Source organism: Populus alba, chromosome 15, assembly GCF_005239225.2.
Source record: "Populus alba chromosome 15, ASM523922v2, whole genome shotgun sequence".
NCBI lineage: Eukaryota > Viridiplantae > Streptophyta > Magnoliopsida > Malpighiales > Salicaceae > Populus > Populus alba.
The window spans coordinates 15,085,245-15,105,446 of NC_133298.1; the positions used below are offsets into that span (position 1 = coordinate 15,085,245).

The following is a 20,202-nucleotide window of genomic DNA, read 5'->3' on the forward strand; positions in this document are numbered from 1 at the left end:
AAAAATTATTTTTCAGAAAAAAGAAAAGTTGAGAACTTTTGAAGCTTGACACGTGCAGTGACCCCCAGCTTAAGTGACAACATCTAAGATCTCTGCCACTTGTGTTCTGTGCCATGTAATGAGGGCTCCTGTTTGAAAAATATTTTTGTAAAATTTATTTATTTTTACTTTTAAATTATTTTTATATATTAATATTAAAAAATAAATATTTTTTTCAATTTAAATAATTTTTTGATTTTTTTAACACACCTGTATACAGCAACTAATTAAGTCTAAGAGAAATCAATTCAAGATGACGATGAAAAAAAAAGTGAAGGCAATTAATACGAGGGGTCATAGCTTCTTCTACTGGATGAAAAACAACTCACCCTTCCCTCAACGCTCTTCTTTTTTTAATGCTCTTTCTATTACACTTCTTCCATTTCCATTTCTATTTCTGCCATTTTCTCCTAGTCTCAGAACAATAACACTATTGCTCTTTGAGTTTGATCTATCTTGGTAGACATAAAATAAATTTTAAAAAAAAGTTTCTGTTTTTTTTTTGGGGAAGCTGAGGATGCCACATGAATCCTCGTCCGAGCCAGACCCCGATGATTCTGATGCTGAATTCGTCGAGATTGACCCCTCTGGTCGTTATGGTCGGGTCTGTATCTGTGCTTCTTCATTCCTCATGTAATTTGAGATTTTGATTGAACTTTCCATTTTTGCCTTTTGTTGATCAAAGTTGAATTAGCCCATGATAGAAATAAATGATATTGTTGCAATGTCTCTTTCTCAGCTCAATGCTATGTATTTTGTTAGTTACTCTGGCATTTTGATTAATGGATTCTTTTATTGTCTTTCTTGCAGTATAAAGAGGTTTTAGGCAGGGGTGCTTTCAAGAAAGTGTATCCTTTTCTTTTTATACATCTTTGTCACTTTACAAAGGAAACAACTTTTGCATGAATAATGAAAGTGGCTGTTAGTATTGTTTCTTTGTGTGCGTGATATGCATGCAAGGTTTAATGGGTTTGAAATTATATATTGTTCTGGTCCTTGATTGAATTATGGGGGCTTAGATATAGAGCATTTGATGAATTGGAAGGGATAGAAGTAGCTTGGAATCAAGTTAAAGTGGCAGATCTATTGCGTAATTCGGTGGATTTGGATCGTTTATTTTCTGAAGTTCATTTGCTGAAGACTTTGAAGCATAAAAACATTATCAAGTTTTACAATTCGTGGGCCGATACCAAAAATGAGAATATCAACTTCATCACTGAGATTTTCACTTCAGGCACATTGCGGAAGTAAGCCTCTGAATTCTACTATGAAAACATCTCTTGTTTTTGGATTTTGTTTGATTGTGCTCTTGGTTGAGTTGAGGAGCGTGTTTGCTTGCTATCTAGATATCGGCAGAAGCATAAGCATGTTGATCTGAGAGCATTGAAGAAATGGTCTAAGCAGATTTTAGAGGGACTTTTATATCTTCATAGTCATGATCCACCAGTTATTCACAGAGACTTAAAATGTGACAACATCTTTGTTAATGGAAACCAAGGTGAGGTGAAAATTGGTGACTTGGGTTTGGCTGCCATTCTTCAGCAAGCTCGGTCAGCTCATAGTGTTATTGGTGAGGACTGCTTTCCGGTGATTTGCATGGTATTTTGTTTTATTTTACTTTTTACATGGAAGTTGTTCTGTACACAATGATAATGGTATTGTTAACGCGAAATTAGGTACACCAGAGTTTATGGCACCAGAGCTTTATGAGGAGGAATACAATGAGCTTGTTGACATTTATGCCTTTGGCATGTGCTTGCTGGAGTTGGTGACTGTTGAATATCCATATGTCGAATGCTCCAATGCTGCTCAAATATATAAGAAAGTGACATCAGTAAGGGATTCATCATCCTTGCTCAAATTTAAATTTATTTAACAAATTACTTCTGCAAGTTATATTCTTGCTACGTGTCTTATGTCATAGAGTCTAGACTATTTTTAACACAATTCAAAATATGCAGTTCTGCCTTTGTAGCTTAATATCTTGCTGCATCTTTAAACTTTTAAACACTGTGGTCTTGATAGTTTAGTTTGTCAAATTGTATTGGAAGTTGATTTTCTTTGTCTATTTTTTCTAGAAATTTCTCACCATTACTAGGTGTTAATCTCGGTTCTCTTTCTCCATCCATTCCTGACCACATGATTCACCGGGTATCAGATTTCTTACGATCTTGATTTTATATGGAAGTTGTAAAGTGAAAACCCTGGATTAATCTTGTGGAGTTTCTGTTCTCAATAGACTTTATGATTCTCATGATAGTTTATGATATGAGCTTCAGTTCACTTATTGTTGAAAGAATGTGGCACTAATATGATGTTCAGTTCTTTAGTTATTACATGACATAGTAGGGTAGATATCATTGAACCCCTCAGCTTCTGGACATGATATAGTTCCCCAATACACTTGAATACTGTGCTGGCATGCGTACGTTGTATTCCTCCTTAATGTTTACTGACTTTACCTCAGATGTCACATTCCTCCTCCTTGCAACATGTTTTCTTGCCATCATGGATCAGGCAGTATCTTCAGTAGGATAGAGTTTGAATCTGTACAGTAGAAGTTTTTAGACTTTTCTGCAGAGCATACCTTTAATAATAGCCAACTAGTTTGCGTTAGGAAAATTTCTACTACATAGAGTTTTGATGAATGGAGAAAAGGGAGCCTATCCACTTGTTGTGTTCCCATGCTTTTGTTGTCAGATTAGATCAGACACCAAAGCTTTTAGACCTTCATGCATTCATTAATGTCTTCTTTCCTTGACAAGTCTTTTCTGAATCAAAGCTTGTCCAGCTTTTAACACCCTGCTCCCATCCCAATTCATGCACAGCCAGTGTGGCTCCCAGCACATTATCATTTTTTCATTGTGTGTTACATTATGGTTCTAAGCTGCCATCGTGGTTTTTTTTTTTTTTGAAAGGGAATTAAACCGGCATCATTAGCAAAGGTGAAAGATCCTGCTGTTAAAGCATTTATAGAAAAATGTATTGCAAAGGTCTCTGACCGATTGCCAGCAAAGGAACTTTTGATGGATCCCTTTCTTCGATCAGATGAGGAAAATGTAAGTGGAGGTTACTCTTTACGACCCAAAGCCCATTCTTCAGGTAAACTTAAATAGCTTCCAAATTCTATGGTATTCAAATGTTTTTTACGCTCTGTTTGGTACTTGACAAAAATCATGGATAGAGAAAATGAGAGTAAAGGGAAATATATTTTCTTTTCTTTTTGTCTATCTATGAAAAACAACAATAAAAGTTCTCAAGTCCTTAAATCTGCACCAATTTGATGGGAACACACAATTCACAACTAGTACAAAGGTTCCCAGCTTGCTTGCCTCCTTTTTCTTTCATTTTATCAACCAAATTAGAGAAACATGATTCCTCGCAAATTTCCCCTTTCCCCCTTACTATTCTGTAAGCCAACCACATCATTAATTTTTCGGCTTGGACACCTTGCTTAAATTTGCAGGTGGTAGTTCTGATCAGCTTGATGTTAATGAAAGTGCCATGGATTCTGCTGCTGAACCAAGTAGAGATTTCTATGTACAAGGTCAGAGGAAAGACATTAAGACAATATTTCTGAAACTAAGGATAGCTGATTCCACAGGTTCTCTCTCTCTCCAGTAAAGGTTTTGTCCATCAGCATCCACAAATAATTCTAATTAAAAGTTGTTTCCATGCTTCAAGGTCATTTCCGCAATATCCACTTCCCTTTTGATGTTGAAGTAGATACAGCAATTGCAGTTGCTAGTGAAATGGTAGAAGAGTTGGATGTGACTGATCAAGACGTTTCAACAATTGCTGCTATGATTGATTCAGAAATTCGGTCCCATATTCCTGATTGGGATTCCAACAATGTTTCACCAGAAAATTTAGCTGCTGAGGACTCAGAACCTCCTTTGGAAACTAAGGATGACAGTTCACCTTTGTCAAATGAATCTAGTCTCTCTCCTGGCAGTCTTGTATTAGAAAAATTGTCTTCAGGCCGCAAGTATTGGCTTGACTCACCCAAGGATGTTGATGAAAACTCTCCAAGCAAGCTTGGATGTTCTAACTTGTCTTTTCACGGGTCTTCTCCAAGGAGTCCAAATGATGCTCAGTCACCTGAACAGTTGGAGGCTGGGAGCATGTCTGATGGTGATGATGGCAGTGGAAAAAATGGAAGTCATAGATCTGATAATTTGCATTTTGCTGATAGAAACAGTATGTCTGTCAAGATAATTGCTGAGAAACTCGAGAATCTTCTGGTAATGCAGCAACATGAACTAGAGGAAGTAGAGAGGAAGCACAAAGTAGCCATATCAGACCTTCTGAATGAAGTTTCTCCAGAAATCTGCGTGGAAGTTTTAAGTATATGTAAACTGAAAATACCTGGTTATGAAATCCGGTGACGGAGTGTGCATTGAGCGCGGTACAGACATGGGCTACCCTATAGAATTCGAGGTGTCTTGCATTGCAAATATTCAGCTTGACAATGGATTAGTAAGTCTGTAATTAGACGAACTCTGAAAGGTTTTCTACCAATCACGATGGATCAAGACATCTACGAGACTCAAGGATCTTCATTGCAGAAAGCCTGCTGCTTGACATGACTTGAAAGACATGATGATCAAGCCACAAGAGACGAAAGAGCAGAATCATAGCAAGAAGATATAGGTGGTGATCAACTCAAAATGTGCCAGAAACAGACGCAGCACAATATTTATCATACATTAATCTTTTTAATTAAGCACTAGAGAGGAGGCACAGTTCAGAAAGTCTGTATTTTTGTAATATTAGCTCACCTAAAAATTTTTCACCACACACACAGTTTTATCTCCCCATTGTTTGTTCTTTCTTCACTCTGATATGGGTCATCAAGATTTTGTTGAATGTATACTTGTACATTTGTTTCATTTGATTGAATTACACGTGAAGCCTTGCTGGTTCAAAATTGTTGTTGGAGTGATTGTATTATCCTTGTCAAACTCATCAAGCTAGGCAATGCTATGAAGGGTGTGAATTTTACCAAGACTGAAAGCAGTTTTTCGCTATTTGTGCCTTTTATTTTTTGGTTTTTATTTTTATTTTTATTATTTGTTATTCTTGCCACATGCTAGTATTATTGGGATGTGAAAATGCTTTTAGTTCGTTGCTAATGCTGGCAGACTAGTTTCTGGAGAAAGTAGCAAGGACAGAGTAATAAAACCTAGGAGATTGTCTCTCTCTGTTTTTGTTTTCTTTTTTCGTGGCATTTCTTGTGTCCAAATACTTCTATTTAGCTGGTAGCGATTTCATGTTAGCCATCTTTAGGGTAAAGATAGTTAGCTGTGGTTTGTAGCTCTCTCTTGCTAGGCAAGGAAAGGGAAAAATAATAATAATAATAATAATAATCTCTTGGGATTTTTTTGGTTTTTGTGTTTTAATTTTTTTTTAATTTAAATTTAATTTTTTTTTTCAAATTAATGTATTTTTTGTGTTTTTTAAATTATTTTGATGCATTGATTTTAAAAATAATTTTTTTTAAAAAAATATTTTTTTAATATATTTTTAAATGAAAATTATTTTAAAAAATAATATAAATATATTTTTAAATATATTATTTCTATATATTTCTGAATAAAAAATATATTGAAAAATAATTAAAATATATGCTATAAAAAACAGATTTAGGCCTTCTTCAGCTTTGTTATGATTTTGAAACGTGCCATCACTGTTAAACTAATTGAGATCAAACACAAAACGGAGGCTAGAATACTGAATAATCTGTTTATTATGAATGCATAGTCTTAACTTAAATACAAATAGAGTATATATAGGTTAAACTGAAAGTACTATTCTACCCTTAATAAATAAATCAACAAAAATATTATTTAACACATGCGTAGATCTTGATACTCGGAAGCCCCCCCCCTTTTTTTTTTTTTTTTTATTGATAGCATCTTGCTTTGCACCCAACAAATCCGGAACAAAAGCATTGATATCATTACTTCTCGTGTGGTGGATCACGAAACTTCGTGGATGCCCCCGTCCCTGATTTTTCCCTTTACAGCTAGTTGAGATTCAGAGGGAATCAATGGTGTTTGAAGCAGAACAATTGACGAATATGCTGCACCTTTAGCAAATATTATTCCAAGTATTAAGACCAGAAAAGGCTTGTTTCTAATTGGTCAACATGTATAACCATCAAGGCTTCTCCAATTACCAACAAAAATCACTTTTTGATTTTGAAAAATTTATTCTTCACACTATCATATTAAAATATTTTAAAATCATAAAAAAATTAATTAAAAAAAAAACAAATTTAAAAATAATTTTTAAATATAAAAAAATATATATACTTAGATTATTGTTGTAAACATGTTGCATGAAGTTATTTGTATGATAAACAATGTTGTAAAACCTATTTTCCAACTAGAAGTTTAGGGGTTTTTGATAATATAATAATGATTGTTTTTCAAATATTTTTTATTTGGAAATGTATTAAAATAATATTTTTTTTATTTTGTAAAAATAATTTTTGATATCAACACATTAAAATAATCTAAAAACAATAAAAAAATTAATTTAATTTTTTTTAAATACTTTTAAAACACAAAAATAAATACACCTTATCCATATTCTACATGTTACTCTAAAATATATACTAAAGAACAAGATTCTCCGTAACACCATTTATTCACAAGGTCAAATTTTTTAGCTTATAGCTAAAAAATCTGACTGCATTCAATAAAAAAAATTAATTGAACTAAAGAATAAGATTCTCCGTAACACCATTTATTCACAAGGTCAAAGTTTTTAGCTTACAGCTAAAAAATCTGACTGCATTCAATAAAAAAAATTAATTGAAAAAAAGGAAAGAAGATCAATCAAATACCTGAGCATCATCGTACATTACAAGGCCAGCATTAACCACAGTGAATTGGTAGAAGGGGATTGATTAGCATGTATGAATTCACAAGATTACATGGCTGGCAAAAAGAAAATAGAAACATAAAGAAAATGCAATGGCAGCAAGGGTGCCTGTCTCTAGACCTCTCAATGGAGATAATTATTCAACCTGGTGTCGAGCTATGACCATCTCTGTACCAAATCCAAGCTGGGCTTCATGAACGGTACAATCAAAATACCATATCTGAAAAACAAACCAGATGATTATGCGTTATGGACAGGATGCAATGATATGATCCTCTCTTGAATTCTCAATTCACTTGCACTAGACCTGGCAGATTGTGTCATATATTTGACCACAGCCCAAGAAACCTGGCAAGACCTTACATATTGTTTTTGTCTAAGTAATGTTCCTCGCATCTTTCAAATCGAGAGGGACATAGCTTGTCTCACTCAAGATCACATGACTGCTGCAGCTTGCTATACAAAATTGAAAGGATTGAGGGATGAGCTGGGATTCTATAATGACACTGTTTGTTCTCGTGTAGTATTCCATAAGTGTAAGATTTTTTATGGAAATGAGTGTTCAGAGTTAGGACTTTATAAATGCATGCTTATCTTAACTAATAAGATGTGTTTTGGAGTCATATGTGGCTGCAAAGAATAAAACCGTGATGAAGACCTGGATGGAAGCCATGGAATTGGGTGGACTGGGAGGTCCAAAGCTGACAATATCTTGCTAGTAAGGTAGGGTGTTACATTTGATATCAGAGCTGAGGATGACTCGTCTTAAGTTGGGGAGATTGTAAGATTTCATATCGGAAGCGAGCGTCCAAAGCCAGGGCTTTATAAGTGCATGCTCACCTTAACTAATAAGACGCGTTTTGGGGTCATGCGTGGCTGCCAAGAACAAAACCGTGAGGGAGACCTAGGTGAAAGCCCTGGATTTGGGTGGAACTCCTGGATTTCAGTGGACTGAGAGGCCCAAAACAAACAATATTTTGCTAGTGAGGTGGGGTGTTATAATAAGAGACATAGATTGATTCAATTTATTATGGGACTATGAGTCCTACAGTGCAATTAGAGAACAAGTTCTTTTTATGAATCCGCTGCCTAGTGTCACAGAGGCCTATTCTTCCATAGCGCAAGAAGAAAAGCAGCGAGGTTTGGGTGATGCACGAAAGATGACAGAAACTGCAGCAACAACGGTACAGAGGAACGAGCATGCAATATTAGGAGTAATTCGGCAAGGTTATTCATCCCACTCCAACTCTTCTAATCGCAAAATATTAAGTTGTTCTTGTTGTGATCAGGATCATCATGTGCGAGAGAAATGCTGGAGATTTAATGGATATCCACCGGGACACCCAGAACAAAAACCAAATCAAAGGGGATATCGTTTTAAAAACAACAACATCATTCATCCTTTTGCTAATCAGTCTTCATTTACTAATATGAAAGAGGTTCCAATGATGCAAGAAATGCGATCCATTATGAATGGTCTCAACAAGTTTTTATATGATTTAAAACAAGCTTCTTGTCTATGATTTGTCAAGTGTTCTACATCTATTCAAGTTGTTGGTTTTGCTCAATCCAAAACTGATTATTAATTATTCATCGTTCACATATCAAATCCAAAACTGATATTCATTATTCATTATTCACATATCAAAGAAGAAAATCTTTTATAGGTTTGTTGATCTATATTGATGATATATTTATTACAGGTAACGACTCTATTGCTATATCTAACTCTTAAGAAATTTCTATAGTGATTTTGAAATAAAAAATTTGAGAGATTTGAGTATTTTCAGGGTATTAAAGTATCTCAACTGAAGAAAAACATTTTTATCTCACAATAAAAATAAACTTTGGAAGGTACAACAAAAATACACTTTGGTTCTTAATAATACATAAGCCTTTTACAGCAAAGTGTCTTCTTTTATTTCTTTACAACAATTTCTTGTTAATGTTTTCAGCTATAAAATGAAAAATGAGACCTTTTTTCTTCACATGGAAATTTCAACAACAGTTTGCATGCAACACTCCATATACTTGGTTTCCCACATTAAATCTCAAATTTTGCAAGCTAACCATGTCCAAAACACCCTAAAATAGCTCATATTCTCAACGAAACCTAACTCTCCAATAAATCATTGTTGAACTCCGCAAATCAATCCAACCCACTTAAAAGGAAAGAATCAACAAAATTAACCGAAAAACGTGTTGCAAAATTGACATTCAAACAGGTACACATATACTAGAAAAGAAACTTACCAAGATGATGAGAAGCGGGATCAATTCAAAGAAATTGATCAAGCAAGGTTATTGAATTCTGGAGATAAATGGAGGGGACATGTTTAGATTTCTAAAAAAGAAAGAATTGAATTCTTAATTTATAATCTTTGCCATGAAAATCCTTAACAGAGAAAGATACTATTGTTTTTACCGTGGGAAATGCCCAACGGTTATATAGTTCTTTTACCAAAACATCTTTGAATCTGACAGGAGTTTTGGCTTTCCATGTCCCTATCCCGATGGAGACCAAAATTTCAATAATAGAGAGCTAATCTTGCAGTTAATGCAAGGCTTTCCATATCCCTTCTTCTCCGTTGGAGATGCTCCAAGGATTTATTATATACACTGAACTGCAGATTTTCTAGCATTCATCAATCTCTTTAGCAGCGATATTTTCCTAGGAGCTACCTTACTCCAAACATATACTATCAACAACACGAAAAAACCGTATCCCTCAAGGCAGCATCAATGGTTACTAGGTGCTCAAATAACCAGTAATGCGACTCTTTCGGCTTCTAAAATCTCTTAGCTCACAGGACATGAGCAAGAGCCACGCACAAGCATTCATACCTGCTAGACACATAACGAACCCTCAGTTGTTTGCCTTTTCATTGCCCAAATATAGGTATTTGGAGAAATTAACTTTGTTGGGTTTGGCAGTGGGATAAACCTTCCATGGCCAATTTTGTATATCAGCCTTTTGCAATTTTGCATTTTCGTTGGAGAAATTTGTAGTCCACTAGCTTTCTCAGGAGTGCTTCAGATTATGCCTGCGATTTCTTGCACAACTCATGGCATCAACTAAGTAATATCCATGATTCAAGGCAGACACAAGCTAGGTCAAACAGGAAAAAGATACACTCACTAATTACCCCTTTTGCAGAAAATGTAATGGCATAGGCTCTCTACAGCAAGTAATATACTTAGCAAAAGGATTCTGGGTGAGTGTCATTTCCTGCAGGGAATTCTAGGTATGAACTATTAAAAACATAACCAAAAGCTTCAGCAGAAACGGTACTTTCAGTACAAAGAACCATCGAAAATAACATTGATTTTTCAGAGCAGATTTGTGATGCACAAAAACAGGTCCCATAGCAGCACCGATAAGAAATATGACCATATACAAAAGAAAACTAGAGCCACGACAGAGCAAAGATCCCTCATTTAGAATCTTCTCAGAGTTTCTCCAATTCTCTTCCAAGTCTACCAAAGTAGATAACCTATTGCATTCTAGCAAGTACAAATGATAATCGAAGTGTATAAAGATTGTCCATTTCCTCGTTAATTCAATCAAAATCCATTGCTTCCCCATACTAACCAGACAGACCATCTCCTTCATCCTTGATCATATTTTAAGAGCAGAAAAATTAACTAATACAACATCATAACAACAAATAAGCAAAGCCCACAACAAGAATTTGAAGAAACACGTTCAATAAAAAAGAAATCAAATCATCTCTACTTAACAAAAAGAGAGCAGATGCTCCGCATAGTCTGACAGTTGAGATCAACAACTAAAAGCAGTAGTATTGTAGAAAAGAAAAACAACATAGTTCATCCAAAATCCATGAAAGTTTCTTCATCTCCTCATTCTCTCAAGCTTTACTTCTCAGATGAATTGGGCCCTCTCTTCTTGCCAAATCCCACAACTGTAATAATTATAAAAAAATCATTATTTTTGGTTCGGCTACAAAAAACAAAGAGCATTCAAATATTTAAATAAATAAATGGCAAAGAGAGACTACCGGCTGTGACAAAACGACGGTTGTATTGCATCCTCTTGTGGGCACGGCCACGGGGCTTCTTTTTCTTGTCCTGCTTTGCCACCTTGGGAGTTTGGCCTCTCACCTTACCAGCGCGAGCTAAAGAACCATGAACTTTGCCTGCAAATCATATCCAACGTTAGGAAAAATAAGATTGAAAAAAAAAATGAAATATGTCAAAGAGATGATTCTCAGGATGTAGAGCATTACCCATGACTTGCTGCTGCTGTTGTTTTTGTCCCTTCTAAGCGGCGAGAAGATGGTTTAGCTTCAAGAATCAGCTAGGGTTTGCTTTAAAAGCCGAACTCTTAAATATATGACGTTAATGAATGGGTTTGCTTCATACTGGGCTTTGTCTCCGACCCATATGTGTTAGAGATTTAAAACTAAAGTTATTAAACTGGTTTCGCTTAGATGTAATTTTATTTTTATTTAAAAAAAGAAGTTAAAAAGACTTTATTCATTGAAAAATCAAAATTTTAACTAGTTTATATTTTGATTTGTTGCACGGATCAAGTCATACAGGATCAATTTTTATATAATTTCTTTAATAATTTCATGTTATTTTTCTTTATATTTTATATTTTTATTCTTCAAAAAATCAATTTAATAATATGTTTTATTAGAGTCGTGGTAATTCCAATTTTTTTCAAATATAAAAAAAATTGGCTCTTATTTAGTTTCAATTTGAAACATACGTGTAGATAATACTAAATAGGTGGCTTTCTTGTAACATGAAAAAACAATGCTTAAATACTGGTAGTGTGTTTTAAAAGAAAAAAAAAATCAATGACTCCAGCTATATACCTTAATGAGTCCAATAAAATAGTTTTATTTAGTAAAAGGACCAAATTTTTTTAAAAAAAGATGATAACGTAAGATAACTAGAAGAAAAGGGGTGCTTGTTAAAAAGAGAAAAATTACAAAGTTAAGTTCCAAGATAACCCAATGTTAAAAGATAAAATAAAAAAATAATAAAAATTACCCCAATAAATACTTGGGTTACCTGGCCAAACCTACTGCCCAGATAATGAGATTATAATAAACTTGATCAAAATAAAACCGAATAAAATAATGAACCCATTTTTCAAAATGAACAACATTGAATGATGAAATAAAAAAAAAGTGCAAAAAAAAAAAAGATGACACCTTGTGTTAGCTTTTCAAAATTTATGAATCGAGTCACTAAACATAAAGTACGCCATTTGAAAAAACCACGAGTCCTAACCTCTAATACATTAAATGTTAAATGATAAAATAAAATAAAAATCAATTATACAAAAGGATAAAAAAAAACAAAATATTAAAATTAAAAAAAATAGGAAAATAATATGAAATAAAAATTAAATGAGAGGACTACCTAGAATTTTCAATTGAAAATAAAAATTAAATTCATAAAAGAATCCAAAAAAAATGAGGACTATATTTTAAAAGTTAACAAATTTAAATTATGGATCTAATGATTGCATTGAAAGCAAATTGATATTTGATAAGAGATCCAAGAAATAAAGTAAAAAATAAAAAATAAGGACTAAAGTTGAAATATAGAAGAACTCATGTCCTCGACTCCAATACTTTTTACCATTATTCCAGTGGATAACTATACAAAAAAAAAATCAATTGTACAAAAGAATAAAAAAAAATAACAATTAAGATAATGAGGACGTACTTTGAAATAAAAGGTAAATGAGAGGACTGCTTAGAATTTTGAATTGAAGAGGGAAATAAAAAAGAAAAATAAAATTCATAAAATAATACAACACAAAAAAAAAATGAGGTTTTAATTTGAAAAAATAGCATATTATAATTATGGATCCAAGGATCAAATTGAAGAAAAATTAAATTTCACAAAAAGACCAAGAAAAAAAACTATAAATAAAAAATAAGAACCAAAGCTGAAGTATTAGTAAATGAGAAGACAATTGTGAAAGTTTAAATGACCAACACGAATTTTGAGAGGAGAATAGAGAAAAGAGGAGGAAAAGAGAAAAGAAAAAGCCGTTGGCAACAAAACATTGTATAAAACACCACACATGTTAGTTTGAGTGGAAGATGTGTCCCGCTGCTTGCAATGCCATAGTGGAAGTCGATGTTTCATTGTTGGACGACGTGTCATGCACCTAAAAAAGAGTGCATAGGGCACTTCTCATCGAAAGAAACTTATTAATACCAAAATAACTCTTTTTCATGGCTAAAATCGCTGTCAACTGAGATTTCTTTTCTTTATCATCAGAATTCGGCCACTTTATCTCTCCTCTCTCAAACTAGAGAAAAAAAAAAGGTTTGGGACTAAAACTTAATTGCCTAAAATTTAAAGGACCAAATGTTTATAATTTGAAAAGTTGAAAGACCAAAGTGAACATTTCATCCCAATTTTAAAACAACCACCCTTTTTTTCTCTTTTCAATTTAGCCCCTTTTCTTTGAATCTTGACCTTCCTCAATAAACGTGCTTTAATTGGCCATTAATTTGGGCCCATAACGACGTAATTGAAAAACAAATAAAAAGAAAACACCATAATAATCCATAATAATTTGTCTCTAGGTGAATAGTGGCATGGGAACAATATTTTTCTCATGTCTTTTAGTGTTTTTTATAATATGTTTTGATCATGACTACACTTTCCTTTAACAAACGATAACAAATAAGCAAATATTAGTTATGAAATAAACTATATCAAGGTATTTGACTGATTAAAAGATAATTTATCACTTGATATGAATAAGAGAAACTGCTCCACATACTCTTAAATAATATTGATTGTAAAATCTTTGCATACGATGAAATGAAATTTGAAAAGAATTTCAAATCTTATTAAAAAAAAAAATCAATGATTATTATAGTGCTAAGAATAAATATGACTTGACAAAATAAATATACTATATGCTTAAATGTCTAGTAGAACATTCTAGATAAAAGGATAAGAACTACACTAAGAAACTTGTTTAGAAGGATCATGACACAATACTAAATGATGCACTTGATTTTCAAATATAAATTCAATCAATTTTTTGAATTAATAAAGGTTTAATTTTTTAATTTATATAATTATGTTTTGATTAAAATTATGATTTATACATGGACCAATGTTGGATCACACACATTAAGAATAATTAGTAAGAGATTAAACTAGAATAATTAATCAAGTGAGACTTGATGACTTGATTGTAAATAAATTAATGGATTACAATTCTAAATCTAGAAAAATTAAAGTAGGGACTTAATTAAATAAATTTATAATAATTATCTTGAAATACTATATGTGATATTTTTCAAGGGAAAAAGTGATAATTTGTCTTCAATAGAGATATTCAGTTTTTTTTTATAAATAAAATGTTATGTCTCATGTTTTATTTTTTATCAAGAGATCAAAGAGAAACACTTGAAAACATAAAAAAAAAAAAGAAAGAACTAGCTCTCTTATAAAAGAGTTTAAGATATTTCTAATCTAATGGTTTGTATGAATTACTATTAGAACCAGATAATTGGCGACTTGTTATTTATAATAATTCAACCTTGAAGAATTGATCAAGCTCTTGAAAGAAGAGCTAATATTGCAGGTAATCTTTACTCTAATCCTAAACTATCCTAAAATATCTAAATGAGATTCTTAAAACTCCTAAAAAAATTTAAAATTATTATTTTTGTTGGTTTTATGTTTTTTCTAAAACAAAACCCAACATAAACTTGGTACAACTCTCACATATTTGAGCACAATAGATAGAATAATTTCAGCTAATTCAAGTGCTTATTTGGTTGGCCACATATGATAGTAAAGTTGCCTTCTAGTATAATAAAGGTCTCAAGAAATCTTTATTTGATAAGGGTATTTAGTTTACTCGTTGTCTTTTAAATTTTATATTTGTTGTAGCTAACTAGTGTACAACATCTTGTTTGGCTTACCAGAAGGTTTTAGAAATATGTTTGATATAATCATTTAATGTCTTAAGCTTTTTAGGCAAAAAAAATACAATGAGATGTTTTAGGAAATTTTGGGACCAACTTTTTAGGATAGTATTATGGATATAGAAAGTTGGTTTTAAAAGTTAAATCAGTCTCTAAAAGTACCCGAGCAATAAAATAACATTGTAATACTAATCTTGATGATATATAGTATCATATAAAATGTTTTTAGCACAACTTTTAAACTTTATCAATAAATGTATAGCATAGTAATGAACTTATATAAACAGAATATCCATGAATTGATTAGAATTAAATTAATGGTTTGATTCATCAAAACTAGAAGTAATGATAGAAAACATATATAAGTGCATATATATACTTAATTAGAAATAAAGTATAATGTTCGTGTACATTTGGTGCATACGCGGGACGGGAATGAAAAGGAAGAGGTGATGGTCAGACACGCTGACTTAAGCCCTACTTGTTGTAAAGACCCAACAGAGGGAGGCTTTTAATAAGTAGTGGGCATACACTGCTTTTATCTAAAGAAAAATGTGTTTTTTATTTAAAATGTTTTTTAATCAAAATTATGTTAGAATAATATTTTTTATTTTTAATATTAACACGTTTAAATTATGAAAAACACATAAAAAATATAAATTTAATGCTTTCTAGAAAAAAAAAAAACACTTTAAACAAATAAAAACAAACGCTCTGTTAATCTAGCTTTATATATTAACCTAATAATCTAACATCTATTATTCAAGGGCTCAGGCCTTGTACCTACCTCGGTTTACGAATATCTCTTACCTTACTCATGTAAGAATGTAAGAACCATTAAGGCAAGAGATCATTGATTTTATAAGTTGATACAGTACTGTATATCAACAGAAGAATATACATATCGAGAAGAACTGATTCCGCATGGAATGCCTGATCGCACTGTAACACAAGAGATTACTTTTCTTTTCCAGAGGCGTTCGTGTTCTCCAACAGCTTGGTGCAGTGTATTTTGTAATGTGGACAGATCCTTATATTCATCCTCAGCATGTATTCATGGTGTCCATGTACAAATGGAAGGAGCGCAGGTTGATGTGAACGCATAAAATGTACAGTAGGACTATTTCTAGAAAAGGTTCCATACAGGAATCCATGGCGCTCTCAACAATTGGTGGATAAAGGACACATCGATCATACACATTCAATCCAGACTTTGACAGAAAGAGATAGGTACTCACAGTGTTATCAAGCATGGTAATAACTTTACTATGATTTTGGACCATCCTACAGTTTAAAGTAAGGAGGAAAATTAGAATTTCAATGATGGGATTTCCCTGTAAATCAAGACAATAATTTTCTAATTGTACTAGAAAAAGGAATTTTACACTATTGGGGTCCACAGGCTTTGGTGCTCCCCACAGACAGATGATCCTCATCTCTATGAAATCTATGCTAAGACAGCAACTTTAGCTATTGTTATCATTAAGTTATAAAGGAATAACGAGAGAAATGATAACAACCAGCAAATCCTTAGCTTTTAACATAAAAGATCTATATATATAGGTGGAATCTCCCTAAGGGTCCGTAGGCACAACACCAACCCTTGGTCAACCTAGATAATCTTTTCATGATTAAAGAAAGAAAAAGAAAAAAAGGAGTGTTTCTTACAGCTTGTCATGTTTAAATTGATGTCAGCAAGTGATTGTTAGTTTTTGAGCTCTATTTAATTTCAGCTTGAGGTGAGGTGTGGAGGCATAGCTAAACTGTGGGTCAAGATTAAAGAAAGAAAGGGTCAGCCCCAGCTATAATGTTGTCATCAACTAGCAAGTAAATAGCCCTCAAAAGCTTTATATATATATATACACACACACACATGGGGTCAGCTCTTGGGAAAACTTTCAGGAAATGAAAAACCAGATAAGGGCTTTGTCATTTCCTTTTACTGCCTTAAAGTGAATATATGAATCAAGTAATGGATATCCCCACCTGCTAACAAAAGTGCAATGATGAATCGACACTATAATAATAAAAAAAAAAAAAAAGAGAAAAAAATGATAATATAGTCAAGCCTAAATTAATTTCTTAACCTCTGGAAACATGGAGCCATCATTCATGTCTTATTTTCTACGTTTTATATGTTTAATTAGGTCACTGGCAAAGCTGTAGTCTTGTATATTTTCTTATCAGTGATTACAGAAGATATATCCATTTGAGGTGTGAAGAAGCACACAAGTTTATGAGAGAGAGGAAGGAAGACAGAAGAGTATATTGATTAGAGGACAACATGGAATTTTTTTAATTCGTTAAGCACTCAAACACACTTCTTACAGCCTAATAATAACAACTGTCTGCATCGACACAGATTAATCATCAAGCCAATATAACCACTTCTCTTTTTCCACTATTACAAGAGCACTTAATTATGATGATATAAAATCAAATACAGATCATACAATCCTAACTCTCAAAAGAAAATCAATAATGCTCGATAAGGAAAAGAACAGGAACAAAGAGAGGATCAATCTGTAATGAAAACAAGGACTGATAATTGTACAACTGTAGAAGCAAAATTCACATAAATATATAGTAATTAGTCGGACCAGGAACGCTCGATTCCCCTTGCATGGATGCACCCATGCATGTAATTATCCTTCGTTATGGAAGAACCATCTCTAGCTTGCACGAATGGAAGCTTGAAAGGTTACTCCTCTCATGGAAATGAGTAGGATACTGTCTAAATGGCCTTTCTTGAAGGAAAGAATTAAACATGGGTTTGAAAACCACAAAGTTGAATGCTACCACCATGGTGTGAGAACAGAAACGAAGACCGCTGCAGTTGATTGCCGCTTAATTTGGTTGAGACTTGAAGAAGAAGAAGAAGAAGAAGAAGAAGAAGAAGAAGAAGAGAAGTGACTCAAAAACATGTAGATGTCTATGCAAGTATGATCATTTATATTAAAATGGAAAGTGTAGAAGTAGAAGGAGGGGGGAGCTTTATGTTAAGGCAGCTGTGTAATATCGTGGCGCACGCATACTATACGAACTCTACCTAATCTTATATTCCCGCATGCACGATTCTCTCTTTAATGTACAGTAGTGACACGGCATGTTTCCACAGGAAAAGGAGAGAGAGAGATGGACAGTGGAGGGTTTTTTTGGAGGCAAAGCATGGTGCCCTAAAGCTGAGGCTGTTTTCTAGGCCTTAACCACCATAAGGGATCTTTATATGGAAAAGGGTTTGAAAATTTTGGCTCTCCACCCCCCAGTTTTTGTTTCGATCTATTGTGTCAAAAAGGACTCTAAATTTTTGGCACTGCCTTTCCAATTGTTGTGTTATGGCAAGTAGCTAGGGCTTCTTTTAAGATTTTGAAGAGATCCCATGTCCAAGCTCAACAATACCTTGGATATTATGTAGCTTAGATATGTATTTAGGAGGGGACAATGATGCTACCCTCACCGCTTAATTAAAGTCAATAATCCCACCGTATGAATTGTTATAGACGTTTGAATTTGTGATGATGCTCGCCTATATTAATAATTAAGTACGTACTTGCTTACGTTTTAATATTAATCATCAGAAATGCTTATTTACCTTATCGTAAATTTTGGCACGAAGCAAAATTGACGGGTACTACAAGCTTGCTATATATATATATATGCTTGAGTACATTCCATCATGAATAACTGAAAGTACTATAGATATACAGGTACGCTTTCTACTTGGTCAAGGAACCATCTTTTTCATTGCTAAAGATCACAGACCAAGTAAATCAGATTTAGCAATCACCATAATTACAAAAAGAGTGTATCGATTATGAGAACCGTTCAGCTCATGGCTAGCTAGAAGTTTTTCTTAAAAAACATAATATTTTTCCTCCATCCCATCACCCGATCTATCCAATCTTGCCTGGCATGCCTTTTTAGTCTAAATGGCTTAATTTCAGCATGAAACTCCACTCCCGACCCGGGATTGACCCGACCTATCCAATCATTTCTGATACATCTTTTTATGTATTTTTTTCTGGTTTCCATGAGCCATATGCACAAACTTTTTATACATATAATTTTTTCTATACACACATAATTTTTTTTTTATTACAAGACAAATATCATTTTCTACACCAATAATGGACTTGAAATAATGATCACAGTGATTTATATTTAAAAGTATACTTTTATCAAGGTTTTGTATTATTATTTTGCACTTGAAGTATCAATAACTCATTAGATAGAGTCATGTTTTATAATAACATATCTAATAATTTTAATTTATGATAAATATTTATCTTAAATGCAAGCCTATCACATAAATCAAGGGATTGATTAATGAGTTTAACTACTGAAATTGAGAAGACAAAGAGAAGACTAAGCTTAAAGAAGAGATGCTGGTTCAATCCAAATTAGAACATCATTCGGTTATTATTGGATCGTAACTAGAGTTGTAGAACTTGAATTTAGATCTGCTCTATATGGATGGAAGGCTAAGACATAGACTTAAAACTTTCATAGGGAGTGCAAGATTCAAAAAGGTTGTTTTCAAGTTCAAATTGTAGAAATAACGGAGAAGCCCGAATCAGTCCTGTAACCCATATATTGTTTAGTGTCCAGCTCATATCTCGAGTTCTAGAAGTCCAAATGCACTGATTCTTTTTTTTTTTTTTTTGAAAACTAAGACAATTTTCTAGAACTTTCATGACATAAATCTGTTCAAATTTTGATGTTAACAATGTTATGTTTTGTTCAAAGGCAAGAAGATAAGGATTATCACCAAAGTCAAGATGTGGCCACCCACTCAATAATTAGTCATCAAATCAATAATTTCAAATTTTAGCCTATAAAAGAACGTATTTGTCATGCATTTAATTATTTTGGTTGTTCAGATTAAGATCTTGCTCTTACTCTTTTTATTTGTATTTTGTAATGTTCAAGTTTTATTCCATGTTATATATTTTTTAATCTATTGTTTATGATTTTCCTTTCATTTAGTATACTTATATAATTATGTTCTTATCTTGTTAATCTATGTTTCTATGTTTCTCTCTTCATTATGTGTAGTTAAGTTCATTATGTCAAGGTGAAAATGTTTCACTAATGGTGTTCAAAATACTATTTTTTTTTTGTTTAGATCAGCATATTAAAAGAATAAAAAACACTAAAAAAATATTAATTTGAAACTAAAAAAATAAAAAAATAATAAAAATTATGGTTGGGCCACAATGTCAAACAATCCATAAGTCATTAATGTAATAATGACTTTATCATTATTTTCACTACCACCACCATCATTTTAACAGCATCACTACCATATCAACAATAACCACAACTATTC

At 32.7% G+C, this 20,202-nt stretch overlaps 2 protein-coding genes across 2 annotated transcripts; one reads left to right on the forward strand and one right to left on the reverse strand.

Annotated features, from left to right (window-relative positions):
* Positions 1-297: 297 nt before the first annotated feature.
* LOC118057428 (probable serine/threonine-protein kinase WNK3) lies at positions 298-4,971 on the forward strand. The gene is made up of 8 exons (XM_035069998.2): positions 298-643; positions 850-887; positions 1,059-1,286; positions 1,386-1,609; positions 1,716-1,873; positions 2,958-3,141; positions 3,506-3,643; positions 3,724-4,971. Exons 1-8 carry the CDS (start codon positions 557-559, stop codon positions 4,425-4,427), a joined length of 1,761 nt encoding a protein of 586 aa, XP_034925889.1. The 5' UTR covers positions 298-556; the 3' UTR covers positions 4,428-4,971.
* Positions 4,972-10,640: 5,669 nt separating this feature from the next.
* On the reverse strand, positions 10,641-11,317 carry LOC118057427 (small ribosomal subunit protein eS30z/eS30y/eS30x). Its single transcript, XM_035069997.2, has 3 exons — positions 11,178-11,317; positions 10,950-11,087; positions 10,641-10,853 (listed from the first exon to the last, which is right to left on the reverse strand). Exons 1-3 carry the CDS (start codon positions 11,179-11,181, stop codon positions 10,807-10,809), a joined length of 189 nt encoding a protein of 62 aa, XP_034925888.1. The 5' UTR covers positions 11,182-11,317; the 3' UTR covers positions 10,641-10,806.
* Positions 11,318-20,202: the final 8,885 nt, after the last annotated feature.